We start from the raw sequence: 19,042 nt of genomic DNA on the forward strand, positions 1-19,042 counted from the left end.
TAAAAATGGGTGCAATGTTTGCCTTTTTCCAGTCCCTGGGGACTTCACCTGACTGCCACGGCTTTTCAGATATCATGGAGAGTGGCTTGGCAACTCCATCAGCCAGTTCCCTCAGGACTCTGGGATGCATCTTGTCAGCCCCCATAGACTCCTGCATGCTCAGGTTCCTCAGGTGGTCACAAACCTGATCCTTTGCCACAGTGGGGGGGACTTGGCCCCTCAAGTCCCTACCTTGAGGTCCATCCACTCGAGAGGTGTGGGAAGAGAGGTTGCCAGGGAAGACTGAGGCAAAACTGTTGTTGAGTACCTCGGCCTTCTCCTCGACCATTGTTACCAGTTTGCCAGTCTTGCTCATCAGGAGGGGTACGCTTCCTTTGACCTTCCTTTTCTGGCTGACGTATCTATAGAAGCCCTTCTTATTATTCCTTGCCTCCCTTGCCAAATTCATCTCCAGCTGCGCCTTGGCCTTCCTGACCCCATCCCTACGCTCTTCCCAGGATACCTGTCCCTGCTTCCACTGCCTGTGCATTTCCTTCTTGCCCTTTAGTTTGACCAGCAGGTCTCTGCTCAGCCATGCGCATTGCTCAAGGCTTTATCCATGGGGATTATCTCCACCCCAGCCACACCCAGTGCACTGAATGTCCCCTTCCATATCATTCCTGGTCACATCTCTGTCTCATTCCCTGTCCATTGCAGACCAACCATCTGCAATATAAATGTGGGCACCACATGAACTCCTCCTGGGGCCTTTGACAAGCACTTAGACCTCAAAGAGCAGAGAGGTGCCTCTAGGAGGTCCTCCTCTTCCCAAGATATGCTTCCTCAACTGGTGTCTTTAGGACACATGAGTGGTAAATGGAGAAACATGGTCATCCCCTGAGAGCTTCTTAACGTTTCAGTTAGTGGTGAGGCAGTGATTGGTAGTGGGCAGGGATGCCAGAGAGGGCAGAGGAAACTCAGTGACAAACAAGTCTTATGAGGAGCGGCGGAGGGAACTGGGATTGTTTAGTCTGGAGAAAAGGAGGCTGAGGGGAGACCTTATCACTCTCTCCAGCCACCTGAAAGGAGACTGTAGAGAGGTGGGGGTGGGTCTCTTCTCCCAAGTAAGAGGCAAGAGGAAAAGAGGAAACAGCCTCAAGTTGCACCAGGGGAGGTTTAGACTGGATATTAGGAAAAAATTTTTCCTCTGAAAGGGTTATTAAGCATTGGACGAGGCTGCCCAGGGAAGTGCAACCATCCCTGGAGGTATTCAGAAGACGGGTAGACATAGCGCTTAGAGATATGCTTTAGTGATGGTTTTTGTCAGAGTTAGGTTGGTGGTTGGACTCGATGATCTGAAAGGTCTCTTCCAACTTAGGCAAGGCTATGATTCTATGCACCCCAGAATGCAGGTTGCCCTCTTGGCTGCCAGGGCACTCTCCTGACTCACATTAACCCAGCTGCCAACCAGCGCCCCCAGATCCCTTTCTGCAGGGCTGCTTTCCAGCCACTCCTCTTCCAGCCTATACTTGTGGCCACCATTATTTCATCCCAGGTGTAGAATGCACCATTTGTTCTTGTTAAACATGCTGAGAGTTGCCTTCTCTGGGTCACGGACACAGGTGCTAAACCGAACAGGGCCCAGGAGCCAGCATCCCTGTGCTGCCCCACAATGCCCCAGTATGTCCCAGTACGTAGCCTCAGTAAGTCCATGCTGACTGCATTTGAAGACAATTTTTTCTTTTTGGTGCCAAGAAATGTCACCCAAGAGGACACTAACTGGTGGCACACTCCTCACCAACGTGAGCTTGTACAGCCAGTGAGTTGTTCCCTGAATTGCATTTTTGGCCTCATTCAGAGCTGGGTGCAACACTTGCTTGTCCTCTCTCACAAGAGACCTCTGCTAACCCAATGACTTTTCAAAAGGGATATCCCAAAGAAATGTCAATCTTGTTCTGTAACTTCACTACCACTATTTTGCCTGTAATCCTACGTACATAATTTCTCATATCTTTCATACATTTTCACCTGTCCAAATACAATGACCATTTCTAAAGTCATCTTTCCAGGTGCAGACTGTCTAGACAGGGGCCTTTTCTATTATATTCCCATTTTCTCCTTCCCTTACTCTTTCTTCATTCAGGTTCCTGTCACCCATCCAGCTGCTGCTTTGAGCTTCACATGGTTAAAGGTCTCCCCGTCTTTCAGTAGTCTAATTATCTCCTGTAGCCAACTCTTTAACTATGTTTATATCAACCTTTCTGTACCTACCTATCTAAAGCATTTCTCATAAGATTACCCCTTGCAGAAAAGCAACCTCATTAGAGGCAGCATGTACTTAGCATATGGCCGCAGAGGGTGTTTTATTGTTTATCAAACACGATCCGACATGATCAGGCTTTACTTTTCTTTGCTTGCAAAGAGGAGAAACCCTTCTGTGCCTGGGTGCAGCCAGGTCTCTAAGGAGAGCCAGAGGGAGCTGGTGCAATGGAGCTGTAACATCCAGCTGCAGAGATCGGCGGCGAAGTCTGATGGAAGGAAAATGATGTAAATCCCAACTGGGCAATGACAGAAATAGTGGGGTTGGGGTGGGGGTGAGGAGCAAGGATGTCCACACAGTGTCAGACCTCAAGGGACTGCTTTTCCTAGCCATCCAGACCTCCTGAGGAGACCCTCTGGATCAATATCAGTTGCAGAAGACTTCTATCACCTTTTCAATAGACTGAAAAGTAAAATAAAAGAAACCCTTTAAACTAAAAAAAAAATAATTTATTAGGTTCTGATTGAAATCTTCCTTCTTAACTACACTATGAAAGAACTCCAATTAGCTGTAGAAGTCTTGAAGACTTGAAGGAAATTGAAGGAAGAGAAATAGGTCTTTAGGGCTTTCTGTACTTCAATGAGCCCCATGGTGTATTTAGCTCTGAGTCCACGAACCTCAGATACTGAGAGAAGATTAAAAACACTCCTCAAGAAGTCAGAGGCAAAACTCAAAGTACCTGGAAGCATTAATGGGCCCCACTGAGGGCCACTACTGACAAAGTCTCCCCATGGACTCGTTAGAGGAGATAGCTGGAGGCTGTGATTGCAGGAAGGCAAAGGCACAGTGCAGGTGGCTGTAAAGCTGTTGCTTTGTTTGATGAAGCAGAAGGGCCAAACCTGACCCTCAGGCCCTGGGAAGGCAGATCCTGCCCCTCAGGTGTGGCTCAGGGCTCTTCCTGGGGGCAGTGGGGTGTGAGGGTGAGCAAGGCCAAGGGTAGGGAGACTGTGCAACACCTCCCGGCTTCCCCATGCAACCGTGAAGCAGAAACCAAGCCCAGAGCCTCAAAATAAAGTTTCTTCTGGTGGGCCTTGGTGGCAGAGGCAACTGCCATAGCCAAGGGGACAAAGACCTTGGTGCTGTTGGGCTTTTTAGCCTGGCCAGAGCCCTAGGCCACCTCTACTGCAGAGTGACCATCACTGTCCCATGCCTGTGCCTCTTTCCTTGTAGGCTGCAGGCACCCATCATGCTTTCCCACATCGCTCTCGCCCCGGCATTTCCATATCTTTTCTGATGTCTCTCCACTCTCACTGGCTGTTCCTTGAAACACAAAGCCATGGGCTAATACAAACTCCCTCTGGGTGACCTCTTGCACCACAGTGCAACCCTTTGGGTGAGATTTCTTTTTCCTCACATGCAGTCCAAACCTTCCAAGCTGCAGTTTCTTGAGGTTTCCTTCTCTTCCTACTACCAAGAAAAGCTCCACCGCCTCTGAAGCCACCCTTCAAGCAGGTGCAGGCTACTCCTAGAGAGCCCTGGGCCTCCACTTCAAAAGGTACAGAAGCCCAGCTCCCTCAGCTTCTCCACAAAGGCCTCAAACGCCATCCTGGCCAATGTCCTTTGGAGCTTCTCCACTTCCTCCTCCTTCCTTCAGAACAGAGAGCCCCACACACAGACACACTAGACCAGATGTGGCCACAACAGTGCTGAGTCAAGGGGGATGATAAGTGCCTTGTCTGGGTGGCCGTGTGCCCCCTAATGCAGCCCTGTGTGCAGCTAGTCCAGTTCACGGTCCGCATGTACCACTGGCTAAAGTTGCATCCCTCGTAATGCCCAGGACCTTCTCCTCTGGGTCAGTCCTCGGCCAGTCAGGTCCCAGCATGCCCTCATCTCTGGGGTGATCCTGCCCCCAGGAAAGGCCTGGCCACTTCTCCTTGTAAAACTGTGTGAGTTTTCCATTTGCTGAGTCCCAGAGTTTATCAGGGTCCCCCAGGAATGAAGCTCCATTGGGCCAGTCGTTCATGTGTGCCTGCAGATGGCTCTCCCTGACATGTGCTGCCTCTGACAAGATAACAGCATGAGGAATCGCAGGACACTACAGATTATCAAAGGAGGCACTTGATCAATGCCATTGTTCACCAAGGTACACATTCCCATGGTGAGAAGCTCGGAAACACCAAATGAAAGTACAAAGGAAGCCAAACTAGGACCATGGAGGAAAGGGTAAACAGAGGTGGGCTATTTGCATGGGAGGGTACAGGGATGGTCAAGGGGAAAAACTTTTGAGTGGGGAAAGAGGGAAAAAGAAACGGTGAAACAATGGAAAGGATCAGGGCTGTTTGGGGGGACCTGCCAAGCAGCCCTGCATCTGAGCAACCATGCCTGGAGTGCGACAAGAAAGTCCCTGATCGTCTGACCACACTTTCTGGTTGACTTCCACGGTCACCAGGAACCTGACTGATTTCCCTCCCCTCATGAAGGAAAGATGGTGGATTGAAACGCAGAATCATTCATGCTGGAAGGAAGCTGAGGAGATCTCTAGACCACCCTCCTGCCCACAGCAGGGTCAGCTATGGGGTCAGACCAGGTTGCTCAGGGCTTCCTTCATTTTGGGCTTGAAAAGCTCCAAGGATGGAGATGACACAAGCTCTCTGGGAAATCTCCTCCAGTGTTTGACTGTCTTGACAGGGAGAAAGTTTTACTCATTTGTTTCAGCTGATGCCATTGGCCTTCATGCTCCCATCACACACAACAGTGAAGAGCCTTTGTCATGGTGACAGCCAAGAAGATGTGGGAAGGCTGATATTAGGTCTCCCCAAAGCCTTCTCTTCTCCAGGCTTTGCACCTCTGCAGCAAGGTGGCCAATGGCTTTCTGGGCTGCACTAGGAAGAGCACTGCCAGCAGGTCGGTGGAGGTGATCCTTCCTCTCTACTCAGCCCTGCTACAATTTGTCTTGCCCATTTCCCTCGGTGTTTGCTACCCTACTACCTTCACTTAGAGGTGGTGGTAGGGCTTCAGGTTACTGGTTATAAATAGGGTAAAGGCCTCTCATGAATGTTTTCACAGTCAGTGTCACAGAAGTCTAAATATCCTCTGAACAGACCTTACCTCTTCATACCTTCCAACCCCTACTGTTCTGCGATGCTGATTCTTTGATTCCACTGTCATTGCCCAGAGGGGCTACCACAGATGTAGACTGCTCCAGGGCAGGTATTTATATTTAGGCCGATCAATGATGTTGTTGCTTTAATGTTTTTTTGTTGTGGTATATGCTGCTGTTGTTAGGGAAATCACACAAACACTTGAAGGACAACGGAAGGGCTACCACCTTGGTGGCCCTCCAGTGAGCTGGCTCCTGTTTGCCCCTGTCTCACTGTCACTGGTCAGGGTGTGGTGTAAAAGGTGCTGAGCAGAGCAGGACAATCACTTCTTCTGGCTGTGCTCCTGCTCATACAGCCTCAGATGCTGTTGGCCGCCTTTGCTGCTGGCTCTTGTTTGGCCTGATAAAACTCAAGGAGCGCCAGGGCCATTTCCACAGAGCTGCTGCCCAGCCACGCAAAGTGATCCAAAATGGATCAGAGCAGCCCTGCTCTGACATCAGCCTGGTCTCTCAACATCCTTGGATTCATCCTGTCTGGTCCAATGGACGACCAAAGGTTGACCTAACCCATGTAGCCCCTGACTTGATCTGCATCCACTGCTGGATTTCGCATGGGGTTCTGCCTCTTAAGCACACAGACCTGGGAGACCTTGCTGGTGAAGACGCAGGCCAAGAGTACCTGGTACCTATCCACACCTACTCTCTGCAAATTCAGCCGTGACCACACATTATCTTTGTTTATTCTTTAGGTGTTCCTGAAGGAGTAACTGCTCATTGTTGTGCCCTTCAAATCCCTTGCAAGTGTCAAGTCTATGGGAGCTTTGGCTTTTCTAAAACCAACCATATTCCTCAATTCCTCCTTTGTTTTCATCCTGGCATCCACCTCTTCATGCTTCCTTTTTTCTCTGGGGCTTCCCCATGAGTGTCTTGTTTCCCCCAGCTCTTCTTCTGGTAGCTCTGCTTGTTGTCCTGACAATGGGTATGACCACACTCTCGCACTTGAAAGACGCTGTCCTTGCAGACCTCTGTCCTTGCAGACCACTGTACTGCAGACCCTCTGCTGCCCTTCTGTGCTGCTCACGTGGGCTCCCCCCAAACAAGTCAGAAGACTAGGCCAAAGTCTGCTCCTCTGAGGTCTGTCATCTGCATTCTTCTATTCTCCTTCTCCTTGGGAGGTGAGACCCCACTATTTCACGGTCACGGCACCCAAAGCTAGCACTGTTTTTTACGTGAAAAAACAACATTTCCACTAGTTGAAAATGTCCATGGTGTTGATATCTTGTGATTCAGGCAGACGATGAAAATTATTGGCATGCCCAAAACTGGACAGAGAAGAGCCTCATGAAGTTCAGCAAAGGGAAAAGCAAGCCCTGGACCCAGGGAGAGATAGTCCCCTGCACCAGTGTAAGCTGGGGGCTGAGTGACTGAGAGCTTCTCAACACTTTGGCATAGAAGGACCTTTGTGTTCTGAGAGACAAGCAGCTGACCGAGAGCCAGCAGTGTGCCCTTGCAGCAAAGCAGGCCGACAGCCTCCTGGGTGCGTTAGGAAGAGCGGTGCCAGCAGGTCGCGGGCAGCGATCCTTCCTCTCTACTCAACACTGGTGACGCACTTCTGTGGTGGTCAATAATTTACATTTACTTCAGCTTCATTAACTGTTCTGTAACTCCACATCCTTGTGCCCTTGAAGTCCAGGGGAGCTCTGGCTTTTCTAAAACCTCCCTTATTTCTAAATTCCTCCTTTAATTCTTCATCGCCCTCTCATATGCTTCCTTTTCCTATGGAGCTTCCCCATGGGGAGACGCCACTATTTCCCAGGTGAGAACCCTGGCAAGGCCAAAGGCAAAAGGACCTCTGAGGTCCAGCGTCTGCAGTCTTCTGTTCTGCTTCCTCACTGCCCTGGAGTGCTGGGACCCCACTACTTCAGGGTCACGACAGCCAATCTTCACGTCTCTGACCAGCTCTTCCTGCATCGCAGGTATCACATCAAGGTTGGTATTATTTTTGTTGGCCCATCTGGCAGCTGTGCTAAGACGTTGTCCTAAGACACTCCAGAAACCACCTGGACTGTACGTTCTGCTGTGCTCCTCTTTCAGAAGCTGCCAGTATCATGGCAGTCCCCAGCGAGACCCAGGCTCGTACAGCCAGACGCTTCCCTGGGATCCTTCAGAAAGACTATACCCTCTTCCTCATCCTGACTGTGGGTTCCTTATCTCCCACCATGACAGGACACTTCTACTGGCCTCTCCTCTCACCCTCCCCCACAAAGGCTCACCAAACTCTTCACCTGCCCCAAGGAGTTGCGCCATACATCCAGTTAACGGCTTCACTTTCAGGAAACCCCACTCCTGATCCTTCCAGCCTGTCTCTCCTGAAAAGCCTGTAGCCATCCATTGCAGCACCCCAAGCTGTGTGCCTTGTCCCACCACGCCTTGGCAGTTCCTCTGTCAAAGTCAAAAAGCACAGGCTCTCTCTCAACTTGCCTCTTCCCCTGGCTGAGAGTTTTGGTGCACATCTGGGCTGTGGCACCTCAGGTGTAGCTCCAGGCCAAGCTCGGACGTCTCTTAAAGGAAACCTGGTACCAAGCATTGAAGACCTTCTGTGTGCAAAGGCTTTGCTTCACGGCAGAGACACGGTCAAGTGGACGGCACCTGGAAGCTTAAAGCTGAAATTGGATGTTGATGGTGAGCAAAGCCTGCTGTCTGCAAGAACAGAGAGAAACAGGGCTGGGAAGGGCGGCCCTGGCAAGAAAGAGGGTTTTTGTCAGTGGTGTCTCTGCAGCCCTCAAGGGCCTTTGACAAAGGTGAAGGTGATCTCCATGAATGACAAGGTGCTGCTGACAGGTCCCCCACGAGATTTTTTGGCCTGTTCCTTGACTGTATTATGAAGAGGGCGAGTAAATGTTGGGCAAGAGAAAAAACAGCACTTTGAGAGTGCAACACATGAGTGGAGACCCTGGTGTGACGTGTCTTGTGTTCTAAACTGCCTCACATCTACTGCATGGAGAAGGGAGAGACCTTGCCCCACTGCAGTGGCAATCAGTCACTTGTGTTATGAAAATTTGCAAGTGGCCCGTGCTGACCGAGCAGAGAGGCTAGGACACAAAGTACAGAGGTGCAAGTGTAAATATTTAGTCATGCGCATGAGGTGTCCGAGCTCAATTGGGGTACCTCAAATGCGGTTAAACACAGGGTTCTTATGCCATTCAAGCATTCAGGTACCTTATTATTTGACTAATGACTAACTAACACACACACGGAGTACCAATTCCTAATCACAGTAAAACTGCACAAAGTAGCTATATCTCTGCAGCTCCATCAGCCGTCAGCCTTCTCGCGGCTTGTCTATTGATCCAGACGTCCCCGGAGTTGGTCTATTGCTAATTACTTGTCTGTGATGCTGGACACTGGGAGAGTTTCAAAGGTGTGTAAGAGGGACGAGGATACTGGCATTATCTCGGTTCTCCAGGGGTATCTTTTATCCTTCATGGACAGCTGAATGATTCTGAGAAGTCCTTATTTTGAGGGCAGGGCTGTTCTTCTGCTCCTTGTGATGAGCTGACCTCCTTTAACTCACTTACCCAAGCATGATAAATCAGTACACAATGGGAGCTAGCTAGCTATATATCTTAAGAAAGTTAATTCATTCTCATACGATAAAGACTGATGGGCATAAGAGTTAGGGAGGTAAATTTTGATACCCTTGGATCAGAGGATGTCTGTGGCCAGGTGGGTCCTGCAGAGAGCTTTTTGGTGGTCAAGGATCACCTCTTCGTCATCCAGAATGGTCCATGCCAACATGCAGGAAGTCATGCCAAGGTGGCAGGAGGCTGGCATGCATGAGAAAAGAGCTCTGAGTAACATCAAGCCTGAAGAGGAAGCACAGAGAAGGTGGAAGCTGGCTGCCTTCCAGCCTCCAGGGTTCCGTGGTTCTGTGCTGGAGTTGAACTTTCGGTTTTCCTTTTTCCTCTTTCCCCTTCCCAAGTTCTTTTCTTTAACCATTGTCGTAGATTCCTCTACAAACAGCCCAGCTTCTCTTTCCCCACAGGCCCTACATTTGCTTGCTTTGTGCCCTCTCTACGGGGCACAAAGATGTTTCTAACATAGCTGTCGTGACAATTCCTCTGCTGGACAGTACAAAATTAGGAATGCCTTTAATTCCCTGTAGTGCCCTGCAACTCCTCGTGCTGTTATCTTGTGCTGATGCATCACCACAACCATGGTGAGGTGCCTGCACGCAAACATGAAGAACGAACAAAATGGATCTTCAGTCCAGGGGGACCTTGGGAAATTCTGGGACTCAGCCAGAAGAAACTGCTGAAGTTTTACAAAGAGAAGTGGCCAGTCCTGCATCAGGGGGAAGAAAAACACCGTATTACAGTGCCAGGTGGGACGTGACAGGATGAGCAGTGACCCTGAGGAGAAGGGCCCACGCATTATGAGGGATACCACATGAGCCAGTGGCGCATGCTGACCATGAACAAGGCCAGCTGCACACAGGGATGGATTAGGAGGAGAGGGCTACCCAGACAGCTTGACTTTTCATGCCCTTTCAGTGAGCCGTGGTGTGGCCACACCTGGACGTGTCTGTCCCTCTGTGGGAATTCCTGCTGTAGACAGGTGGGGAGGAACGGGAGAGTGCCCAGAGGAGGTCTGCACATGGCCTCTGCTTGAGGCCCCAGACCCCATCCTTCTGACCTCTGCCATCCCAGCACAACCCCAGGAACATGCTGTCCCTGGAGAAACACCAGCCTCTCCAGACAGCTCCAGATTCCCCTCCCACAGGATGGGTGGCCTTTATGTCATCTGTGTGAAGGGCTGGGGTACGTCCCTCAGTTAAACCCACGATCTTACCTCTCACCAGACACCGACTGGTGACTCCTAAATCCAGTCCAATATCTCTAAAATGTTACAAACGGACAGTCAGCTTTTTATTCCTGGACACATGGAGGAGGAAGAAGAACTTCAGGGGTGAATTTCCTCAGGCATGTTTGGAGAAAGACCCCAGCATTAAAGCACTGCACCAGGGAGATCTTGCTTTGTTAACAGAGACTCTGTGAAAGAGGCCAGCTCTGAGCCACTGTGAAATACATTTTTAGAAGGGAACCAGGTGAAACTAAGACGTAAATGTCTCAGGTGTAGTGACACAAGTGAAACCTTTGTGTAGGAGCATAAAAACCATAAATGACAATATCAACAGCAATGATGAGAAATGTAATCATTAAAAACACAAAGCCAATAACAAAACACACAAAAAAGCAGATGGAATCAAATAGTGCGGGAGTCATTTGTGGAGAGAGGTGGAACATTTCTCCCTCTTGAAAAAAATCCATGAAATCAGATACCTAATGGCCTCCTTGAGCTCCTGGTTCCTCATGCTGTAGATGAGGGGGTTCAGTGCTGGAGGCAACACTGAGTAGAGCACAGCCACCACCAGGTCGAGAACTGGGGAGGAGATGGAGGGGGGCTTCAGGTAGGCAAACATGGCAGTGCTGAGAAACAGGGAGACCACAGACAGGTGAGGGAGGCAGGTGGAAAAGGCTTTGTGCCGTCCCTGCTCAGAGGGGATCCTCAGCACGGCCCTGAAGATCTGCACATAGGACAGCACGATGAACACAAAACAACCAAAGCCTAAACAGGCACTGACCACAAGAAGCCCAACTTCCCTGAGGTAGGAGTGTGAGCAGGAGAGCTTGAGGATCTGGGGGATTTCACAGAAGAACTGGTCCAGGGCATTGCCCTGGCAGAGGGGTAGGGAAAATGTATTGGCCGTGTGCAGGAGAGCATTGAGAAACCCACTGCCCCAGGCAGCTGCTGCCATGTGGACACAAGCTCTGCTGCCCAGGAGGGTCCCATAGTGAAGGGGTTTGCAGATGGCAACGTAGCGGTCATAGGCCATAATGGTGAGAAGACAGAACTCTGCTGTGAGAAAGAAGATGAAGAACAAGAGCTGTGCAGCACATCCGGCATAGGAGATGTCCCTGGTGTCCCAGAGGGAATTGGCCATGGCTTTGGGGAGAGTGGTGGAGATGGAGCCCAGGTCAAGGAGGGAGAGGTTGAGGAGGAAGAAGTACATGGGGGTGTGGAGACGGTGGTCACAGGCGATGGTGGTGATGATGAGGGCGTTGGCCAGGAGGGCAGCCAGGTAGATGCCCAGGAAGGTCCAGAAGTGGAAGAGCTGCAGCTCCCGCCTGTCTGCGAATGCCAGGAGGAGGAACTGGGTGATGGAGCTGCCATTCGACATTTTCTTCCCCTGGGCTTGGAGACCTGTGAATGGAAAGAAAAGCAGTGAGAAGTTAGGGAAGATTTCTCTCAAACTAAAGTATTCAATTGGTCTTAGAAACCCACCAAACTGGCTCTCGCCTTTCAGGAAGACCTTTTGCAGGTCCTTTTTGTACACTCTGGTTGGTGCTGGCTGATAGTCCACCAGAGAGCTGAGATCTCTGCAGGATTCAGTCCTGCCCTACAGCCATGGGTAAAAAGGAACACGGGGTGATCTCAGATTAAATCCACTCCTGGCATCAAAGGGCTTTTCAGCATTGTCACCCGACTGCAGGGCAGAGCTCAGGGCACCTTGTTGTTGGTGTTGTTCTGTTGTAGTTTCCCCGCCACACCTGAGGAGTGTTTTTAAGGCAGAAATCCCTGGCATTTCTGCTGTGCTGCAAGTGAAACCTTGTGGGTCCTGCGAGCCAAGGGGACTGTCCCTCAGTGCAGAGCGAGGACAGCGAGTTTGTCCATCGGAATTGCTCTCAGCTGCCCTGTGCTGCTGCCTCTTTGAGCTGGAGGATGATCCCAAGCAGACATTCCCCTGAGAAGAACCTGGACACTGCTGAGAGCAGAGGAGTCCCATTTACAAGCGCAGTTCTCCCAGCCCCTCACCTGAGCTCACTGGACCCGAGGAGGATCTCAGCTCTCCCCTCCCAGCCAGGGACACAGGGGGCTCATTGCAGCTGCCTACATTCAGCCCTCCAGCTGGATTTACGTGGCCTTGGCACTGACATGTCTACTCCGTGGGGCTGCTAGACGACACAGGGATGCCACGGGAGAGCTGAGCCCTTCTGGAGGGCAGCGTGCAGCCAAGCAGGACACTCCTGGGAAAGAGTCAACTAGCCTAAAGATGGGGTGGCTTACTCTCGGCCCCACACACTGCAGTCCCCAGAGCCCAAAATATTAAAAGCATTTGGATGCTTTTCCTCCCTGGATACACAGGCATGACAGGACGTGCAGCATCAGTGTCTGAGCTGCACCTGAATCCTCAGCCCCCCCACAGTGGAAGAAGGGAAGGAACAAGGACAGCAGGGGTGAGAGGGGAACAGGTGAAAATTCTTCTTCAAAAAGAGTCAGGACAGGGAGACACTTGAACATTTCTCCTCCAGGATGTGGGAGAGGAGACCAGGGAGTATTTCCAGGGAATGTATGTGTGGTGGTGGGGAGGTGCCATCCTAAATGGAAAAGGAAATTCCTTTCTCCCACTCCCCATGCATCCCACTAAAGGTGGAAAATTCAAAACATGGGCTCCATTTCTTTCAGGTAAATGCTGCCTTGAAGTCCTTCTCCAAAAGGATCCTCTGCAAATGTTCTGGGGGTGATCTGGAGCTGGGAGGAAACACGACCCATGCAGCACCCTCACGACTGCAGAAGGACCCTGCCATGACACGACTGGGGTCACTCCTTCCACCCACAGCTTCTCCCCGCAGCGCCAGGGGGAGCTCCCCGGGCAGGCTGAGAGCTGACCCTGGCAGGCAGCAGAGTCCCTGGCCCAGCACACAGTTCCCTGGGACACGGGGACCCTGCTCTGAAGGACAGCCCTGAGCACCCCTGCACGCACACCCACCTTCACAGCCCGGCAGCCGTCCCTGGGAGAAGGCAGCCGACATGCCCTGTGCCTTTGGTGATGTGGTAGGGGTGCCCTGCTCTCGAGCACATCCTTCTCAACACCGACGGAGCCTTGAGAGCCTTCCTGACAGATCACATTAGCCATGGGCTATGCCAGCTTTAGGAGACTGCTCCAGGGAGCCTCTCTGCATTATACTGCAGCAGAGACACAGCATGCCCTGTCCCTCTGACGGTGCAGCAGGGAAGCCCTGCTCCACATGTTGTCCTTCTCCTCGAAACTAGAGAAACTGTGAGAGTTGTACTTGCAGATCCCGTAGGCTGGGGGTTGGTCCAGCTTCTGGAGATCCCTCCAGCAGCTGCAGATTCAATGCCCTGCAGCCAGAGACTGTGCAAAGGCTGTGAGGATTTCTCCCAGTGAGCTCTCAGCACTCTCCCACCCCAGGCTGCCTTTAAGATCCGCTGGCCTCACACGTCTCCCCTCGTTACCTGCAGGCATGTAACATGTGCATGCTTCAGTCTCCTCCATGCAATGCAAACAAGGACTTCTGACCTAATCAGGTGGCACTTTCTCGGCTCGCTGTGGCTCCATCATAGATGTCCCTGAGGCTCCAGGGGAACCTGCTGTGAAACAAGCTGAAGTCATGACTGATGTTTCCTCCCTCAGCTGTTGGGGGGGGACATTCCTTTCTGGCAGTATCATTTCCCCTATCAGAGGCAGAGTTAGGTCCCAGAACGACCTCTTCTTTTCCACCTATGAGACAGGACACCCAGACAATGAAAGGGAGGAATCTCCTGTACCCCTGCAAACCACAGTGCACATTTGAAGTGCCAGAGGTGGCCCAAGACATGTGCAGGTATCTCTAAACTTTGATGGAGCAGTTCAGAGGGACAGGGCAGCGTCTGGGGCCATCATTTTGGAGGCTCTTGGGGCATTGCTTTGGGCAGCTGAAGTGACAGCAGATGACCACGTTTAGGACAATGAAGCCTGTTCCTGCTCACTATGTACAGGGCAGCCTATAGAGCTGTTCCTCTGAGCAAATGGAGTCATTGCCATCTGAAGAGCTACGTCTCTCTCTCTTCTCCACCAGCCGTCGTTACCAGATCTCCATTGGCAGTTAGGGCTGGGTTCTCACTGGCACCCCTACAATGCCCAACCTAATTCAGGGCAGCTGCCCAATTTCAAGGTTAACTCCATCCTGTGGAGCTGCCTGAGGTGCCAGGGCTCTCCAGCACAACTGTGTGCAGCCGGCAGGGACAGCACAGGACTTGCGCGAACATCATCCCCATTCAGAGCAGCCGTGTAAGAGACCCCAAGAGACCTTCTGAGGCGGTCAGTGCTTTCCTTCAAGCAACTGCAGTGAGGCAAGTGCTGTCCCATCTCAATCCAGTAGATGCAGGGAGTGCTTCTCCCACATCCCTCAGTCATCCCTTTGATGATGCAGTCAAGGAACAGAGCAATGATTTTCACAGTGTTCCTGGATCTCAGGATACCCATAGCCAAGGACACTTGCAAAAGCCCCTTGTCCTGCCTGGAGATCAGCTTCACCTGCACCACAGGCCCTCTGGGGCTGCAGAGACCCCGCAGACAGCAAAGCCCTCTCGTGCCGGGGCTGCAGAGTCCAGCCCTGCTTCTCTCTCGTCCTGAGGAGAGCAGGGATTGATCTCCTCGTTTCCCCTTTACATTGCCATCTGCCATCCCCCCCAGCATGCTCTGACGCAAACCTTTTGCCTGCACGGTACTTGGGCACTTGGTAACAGCTGGCTTTGTTGCACGCCTGAGCTTGGCCCTCGTGCCACGACTGAGGTCCAGCACATCTCTGCTCTGACACAAAGAACCTATAATGAAGGAGAGGCAGGGGACCAACTCTTATTTAACCAACCTGAGGAAGTCTTGGGCTCACCAACGACTTAACGTCTTACCGGGGACATCAATGACCCTGTGTATTGCGTTGACATGGCTAGGTTTTGGTAGGGGTGAGGGGGCTGCAGAGGTGGCTTAGGAGAAAAGGGATCAAGAGGTGACTCCATGTGAGAGAGAGCCACTTTCAGCTGGCTCCAAAGGGGATATGCCACTGCCCAAAGCTGAGCCAGTAAGCAATTCTCGTGGCACCTCTGTGATAGCATATTGAAGCAAGGCTAAACAGCAGTGTGCAGTCACTGTAAGAGAGAGGAGTGAGACACATGGAGAGAAACAGCCCTGCAGACAGCAAGGCGAGTGGAGAAGGAGGGGGAGCGGGAGTGAAGCTGGGTGGGCACCTGGCAGCCAAAAGTCAGCCCAGCACCCCCTGACATTCCCAGGAGAGCACAGTGCAAATGCTCCTTTAGGTGTCTGGAGGCTCTTTGCCTCAGCTTTTTAGCACAGCTGCCAGATGGGCCAAGCAAGGCGATGCTCACCTGGATCAGAAAACCTGTGTCATCCTTGTCAGCCTTGGCTCTAGTAGCAAAGAAAGAGTGGAGTCTCAGCTCCCGAGGGAGTGAGGACGAAGAGCAGAGTGCAGATTCCAGGTCTCAGGGTGGCAGACATTGGCCTGTTCTGGGAACTTTCCGTTCAGGCTGGAAGTGACCTTGCAAGATTTCTATAGACCAACATTCTACGCAAAGCAGGGTCACAGCAGAAAGTGCCTGCAGCATTTGGGTGCTGCCAGTTGTTAGGGAGTTCCCGCAAACTCCAGATCCTTTCAATGATGATGGAGAGTGGCTTTACTGTGGCATCGTCCTGCCCTCTCAGCTCCCTCGGATGCCACCCCTCCAGTCCCATAGACTGGTAAGGATTGTGTTTGCTCAAGTAACTCCTGACTCTATCCAAATTCACCACGGTTTTTTTTCCCTCCAGAGTCCTGCCTCAAGGCACAAAGGCCTGGGAGAGCTTGCTGGAGGAGACCAAGGCAAGAAGGACACAGAGAATCTCAGATTCATCTACACCTGCTGTTACTAAATTCCAGCAGTGGCCACTCATTCTCTTTGTTTCTTCTTTAACTGTTCCTGAAGCAGCAGCCTCTCCTCTTGGTGCCCTCGAACCCTTGCCTTGCAAGGGTCTATACTTGGGAAGCTCTAGCTTACCTAAAGCCATCCCCATTTCTCCTCTAGAGACCCAGCATCTGTAGTCTGCTGCGGTCTTTTCTCACTCCCCTTGGGAGCTGAGACCCCGCTATTTCATGGTCGCTACAGCCCAGGCTGACATTTTCACACCCCTGATCAGAATTCCCTCTGAATTGACTGGACTCAGCAACACCTTTGTTGGCCTACCTTGCGCCTGTGCAAAGAAGTTGTCCCAAGAGACATGAAACCTGCTGGACAGTATGCATGCTGCTGTGTTCCCCTTCCAGTGGTGTCAGGGTCATTAATGTCTCCAATAAGACCTGGGGTCATTATTCTGGAGACTTCCTTGTGTTGCTTAAATAGGCAAATGAGTGGAGATCCCAGTGTGATGTGCTTCCTGTTCCTGAACTGCTCTGCATCCACTGGATGGAGGTGGGTCAGACCCTGCCTCATTGCCCTCGTGGGATTCAGTTGCCGGCCAACAGAAACTGAATCTATGAGACATGGCATCTGGAGTGTGTGTCTCGCACCCACTCTGAAGGCGATGCCTTTCCCGTAGGTCCTGTGCAGTCCCTGCCGGCCACCTGCAGCTGTGCTGGAGAGCCCTGGCACCTCCTGTAGCACAACAGGCCTGTCCATGGCCATCGAGTAGCTGCCCTGAATTAGGTTAGGTGTGATGTGGGGATGTCCATGAGACATCTGCCGTTACAGTCAGTGGGGATCTAGTATACACGCCTGATGGAGAAGATGGATGATGTCAATGGCAATGAGTACATCTGGTCCCCTGACTACCTCAGAAGGCTGCCCTGGGTTGAAAGAGTAGGGAAAAGTTCAGTTGTCCAAAATGTGGGCACGTGCTGGTGGCCAAAGGAATTCCTCGTGAATCTCAAAGATGGTGGCAGCAGATACTGCCCTGTCTCTATGAACTGCTTCGTTAGATCTTGCAGTTACCGGCACGTATCTTGGACCACGTCTGAGACCTGAAATGTCAGTAGGTGTTTGAGTCTGAAGAGCTCACTGCTGGCCTCCATCTCCAGGAATGACGCTGGAAGCTGAGACCAGCAGCTCCCATGCAGCAGGTGCCTATTTTGTGCCCACCTGAAGAGAGGCAAGAGGAATCCCCCCTCCTGTGGGATTGTGGCAGCCCTAAGTGAGAGCTGAGTCCACTTCACACCCAGGACTACAAACCAAGGAGGAGATGCCTCAATTGACGAAGCCGACTGCCTTCGCTCAGCGGGGGCAAAGGAGATCTGGCACTGTCCAGGTTTCCTGTCTCATACCAGAAGGAACAAGACCTTTCTCGTGCGCAGCTCTCTCTGACAGGAGAAATTACCCGGCTGGAAAGAAGCGTCTCTCCAGAGGTGCAAGAGAGACCACACAGTATTACTTCAGTCTCTTTCCCAGCAGGTTCCCCTGGAGGCACAGGGACACCTCCAGGGAGCCCCGAGGAGGCAGAGAAAGCGACGTCTCGGGCTGGTCCTCTGCGTCTGAGCTGGGCTGGGCTCCTGGCATGGAGGGAGCTCGTGGCAAGCGGGCAGCGCTGCAGAGAGACAGCTCTGCCCAGGAGCAGCTCCTCTGCAAAGGGCAGCAGGGCTGAGGGCACTGCCTGCAGGTAACGAGGGGAGACGTGTGAGGCCAGCGGATCTTAAAGGCAGCCTGGGGTGGGAGAGTGCTGAGAGCTCACTGGGAGAAATCCTCACAGCCTTTGCACAGTCTCTGGCTGCAGGGCATTGAATCTGCAGCTGCTGGAGGCATCTCCAGAAGCTGGACCAACCCCCAGCCTACGGGATCTGCAAGTACAACTCTCACAGTTTCTCTAGTTTCGAGGAGAAGGACAACATGTGGAGCAGGGCTTCCCTGCTGCACCGTCAGAGGGACAGGGCATGCTGTGTCTCTGCTGCAGTATAATGCAGAGAGGCTCCCTGGAGCAGTCTCCTAAAGCTGGCATAGCCCATGGCTAATGTGATCTGTCAGGAAGGCTCTCAAGGCTCCGTCGGTGTTGAGAAGGATGTGCTCGAGAGCAGGGCACCCCTACCACATCACCAAAGGCACAGGGCATGTCGGCTGCCTTCTCCCAGGGACGGCTGCCGGGCTGTGAAGGTGGGTGTGCGTGCAGGGGTGCTCAGGGCTGTCCTTCAGAGCAGGGTCCCCGTGTCCCAGGGAACTGTGTGCTGGGCCAGGGACTCTGCTGCCTGCCAGGGTCAGCTCTCAGCCTGCCCGGGGAGCTCCCCCTGGCGCTGCGGGGAGAAGCTGTGGGTGGAAGGAGTGACCCCAGTCGTGTCATGGCAGGGTCCTTCTGCAGTCGTGAGGGTGCTGCATGGGTCGTGTTTCCTCCCAGCTCCAGATCACCCCCAGGACATTTGCAGAGGATCCTTTTGGAGAAGGACTTCAAGGCAGCATTTACCTGAAAGAAATGGAGCCCATGTTTTGAATTTTCCACCTTTAGTGGGATGCATGGGGAGTGGGAGAAAGGAATTTCCTTTTCCATTTAGGATGGCACCTCCCCACCACCACACATACATTCCCTGGAAATACTCCCTGGTCTCCTCTCCCACATCCTGGAGGAGAAATGTTCAAGTGTCTCCCTGTCCTGACTCTTTTTGAAGAAGAATTTTCACCTGTTCCCCTCTCACCCCTGCTGTCCTTGTTCCTTCCCTTCTTCCACTGTGGGGGGGCTGAGGATTCAGGTGCAGCTCAGACACTGATGCTGCACGTCCTGTCATGCCTGTGTATCCAGGGAGGAAAAGCATCCAAATGCCTTTAATATTTTGGGCTCTGGGGACTGCAGTGTGTGGGGCCGAGAGTAAGCCACCCCATCTTTAGGCTAGTTG

General features: G+C 52.1%; 1 protein-coding gene across 1 annotated transcript; it reads right to left on the reverse strand.

Moving 5' to 3' along the window:
• Positions 1-788: 788 nt before the first annotated feature.
• LOC128903250 (olfactory receptor 14J1-like) lies at positions 789-11,379 on the reverse strand (the record flags this gene model as incomplete). The annotated part of the gene is made up of 2 exons (XM_054187263.1): positions 789-833; positions 10,690-11,379. Coding segments are annotated over 2 exons (735 nt in total), but the record flags the coding sequence as incomplete, so codon positions are not given.
• Positions 11,380-19,042: the final 7,663 nt, after the last annotated feature.

This window comes from Rissa tridactyla, unplaced genomic scaffold (assembly GCF_028500815.1).
Source record: "Rissa tridactyla isolate bRisTri1 unplaced genomic scaffold, bRisTri1.patW.cur.20221130 scaffold_29, whole genome shotgun sequence".
Taxonomy (NCBI): domain Eukaryota; kingdom Metazoa; phylum Chordata; class Aves; order Charadriiformes; family Laridae; genus Rissa; species Rissa tridactyla.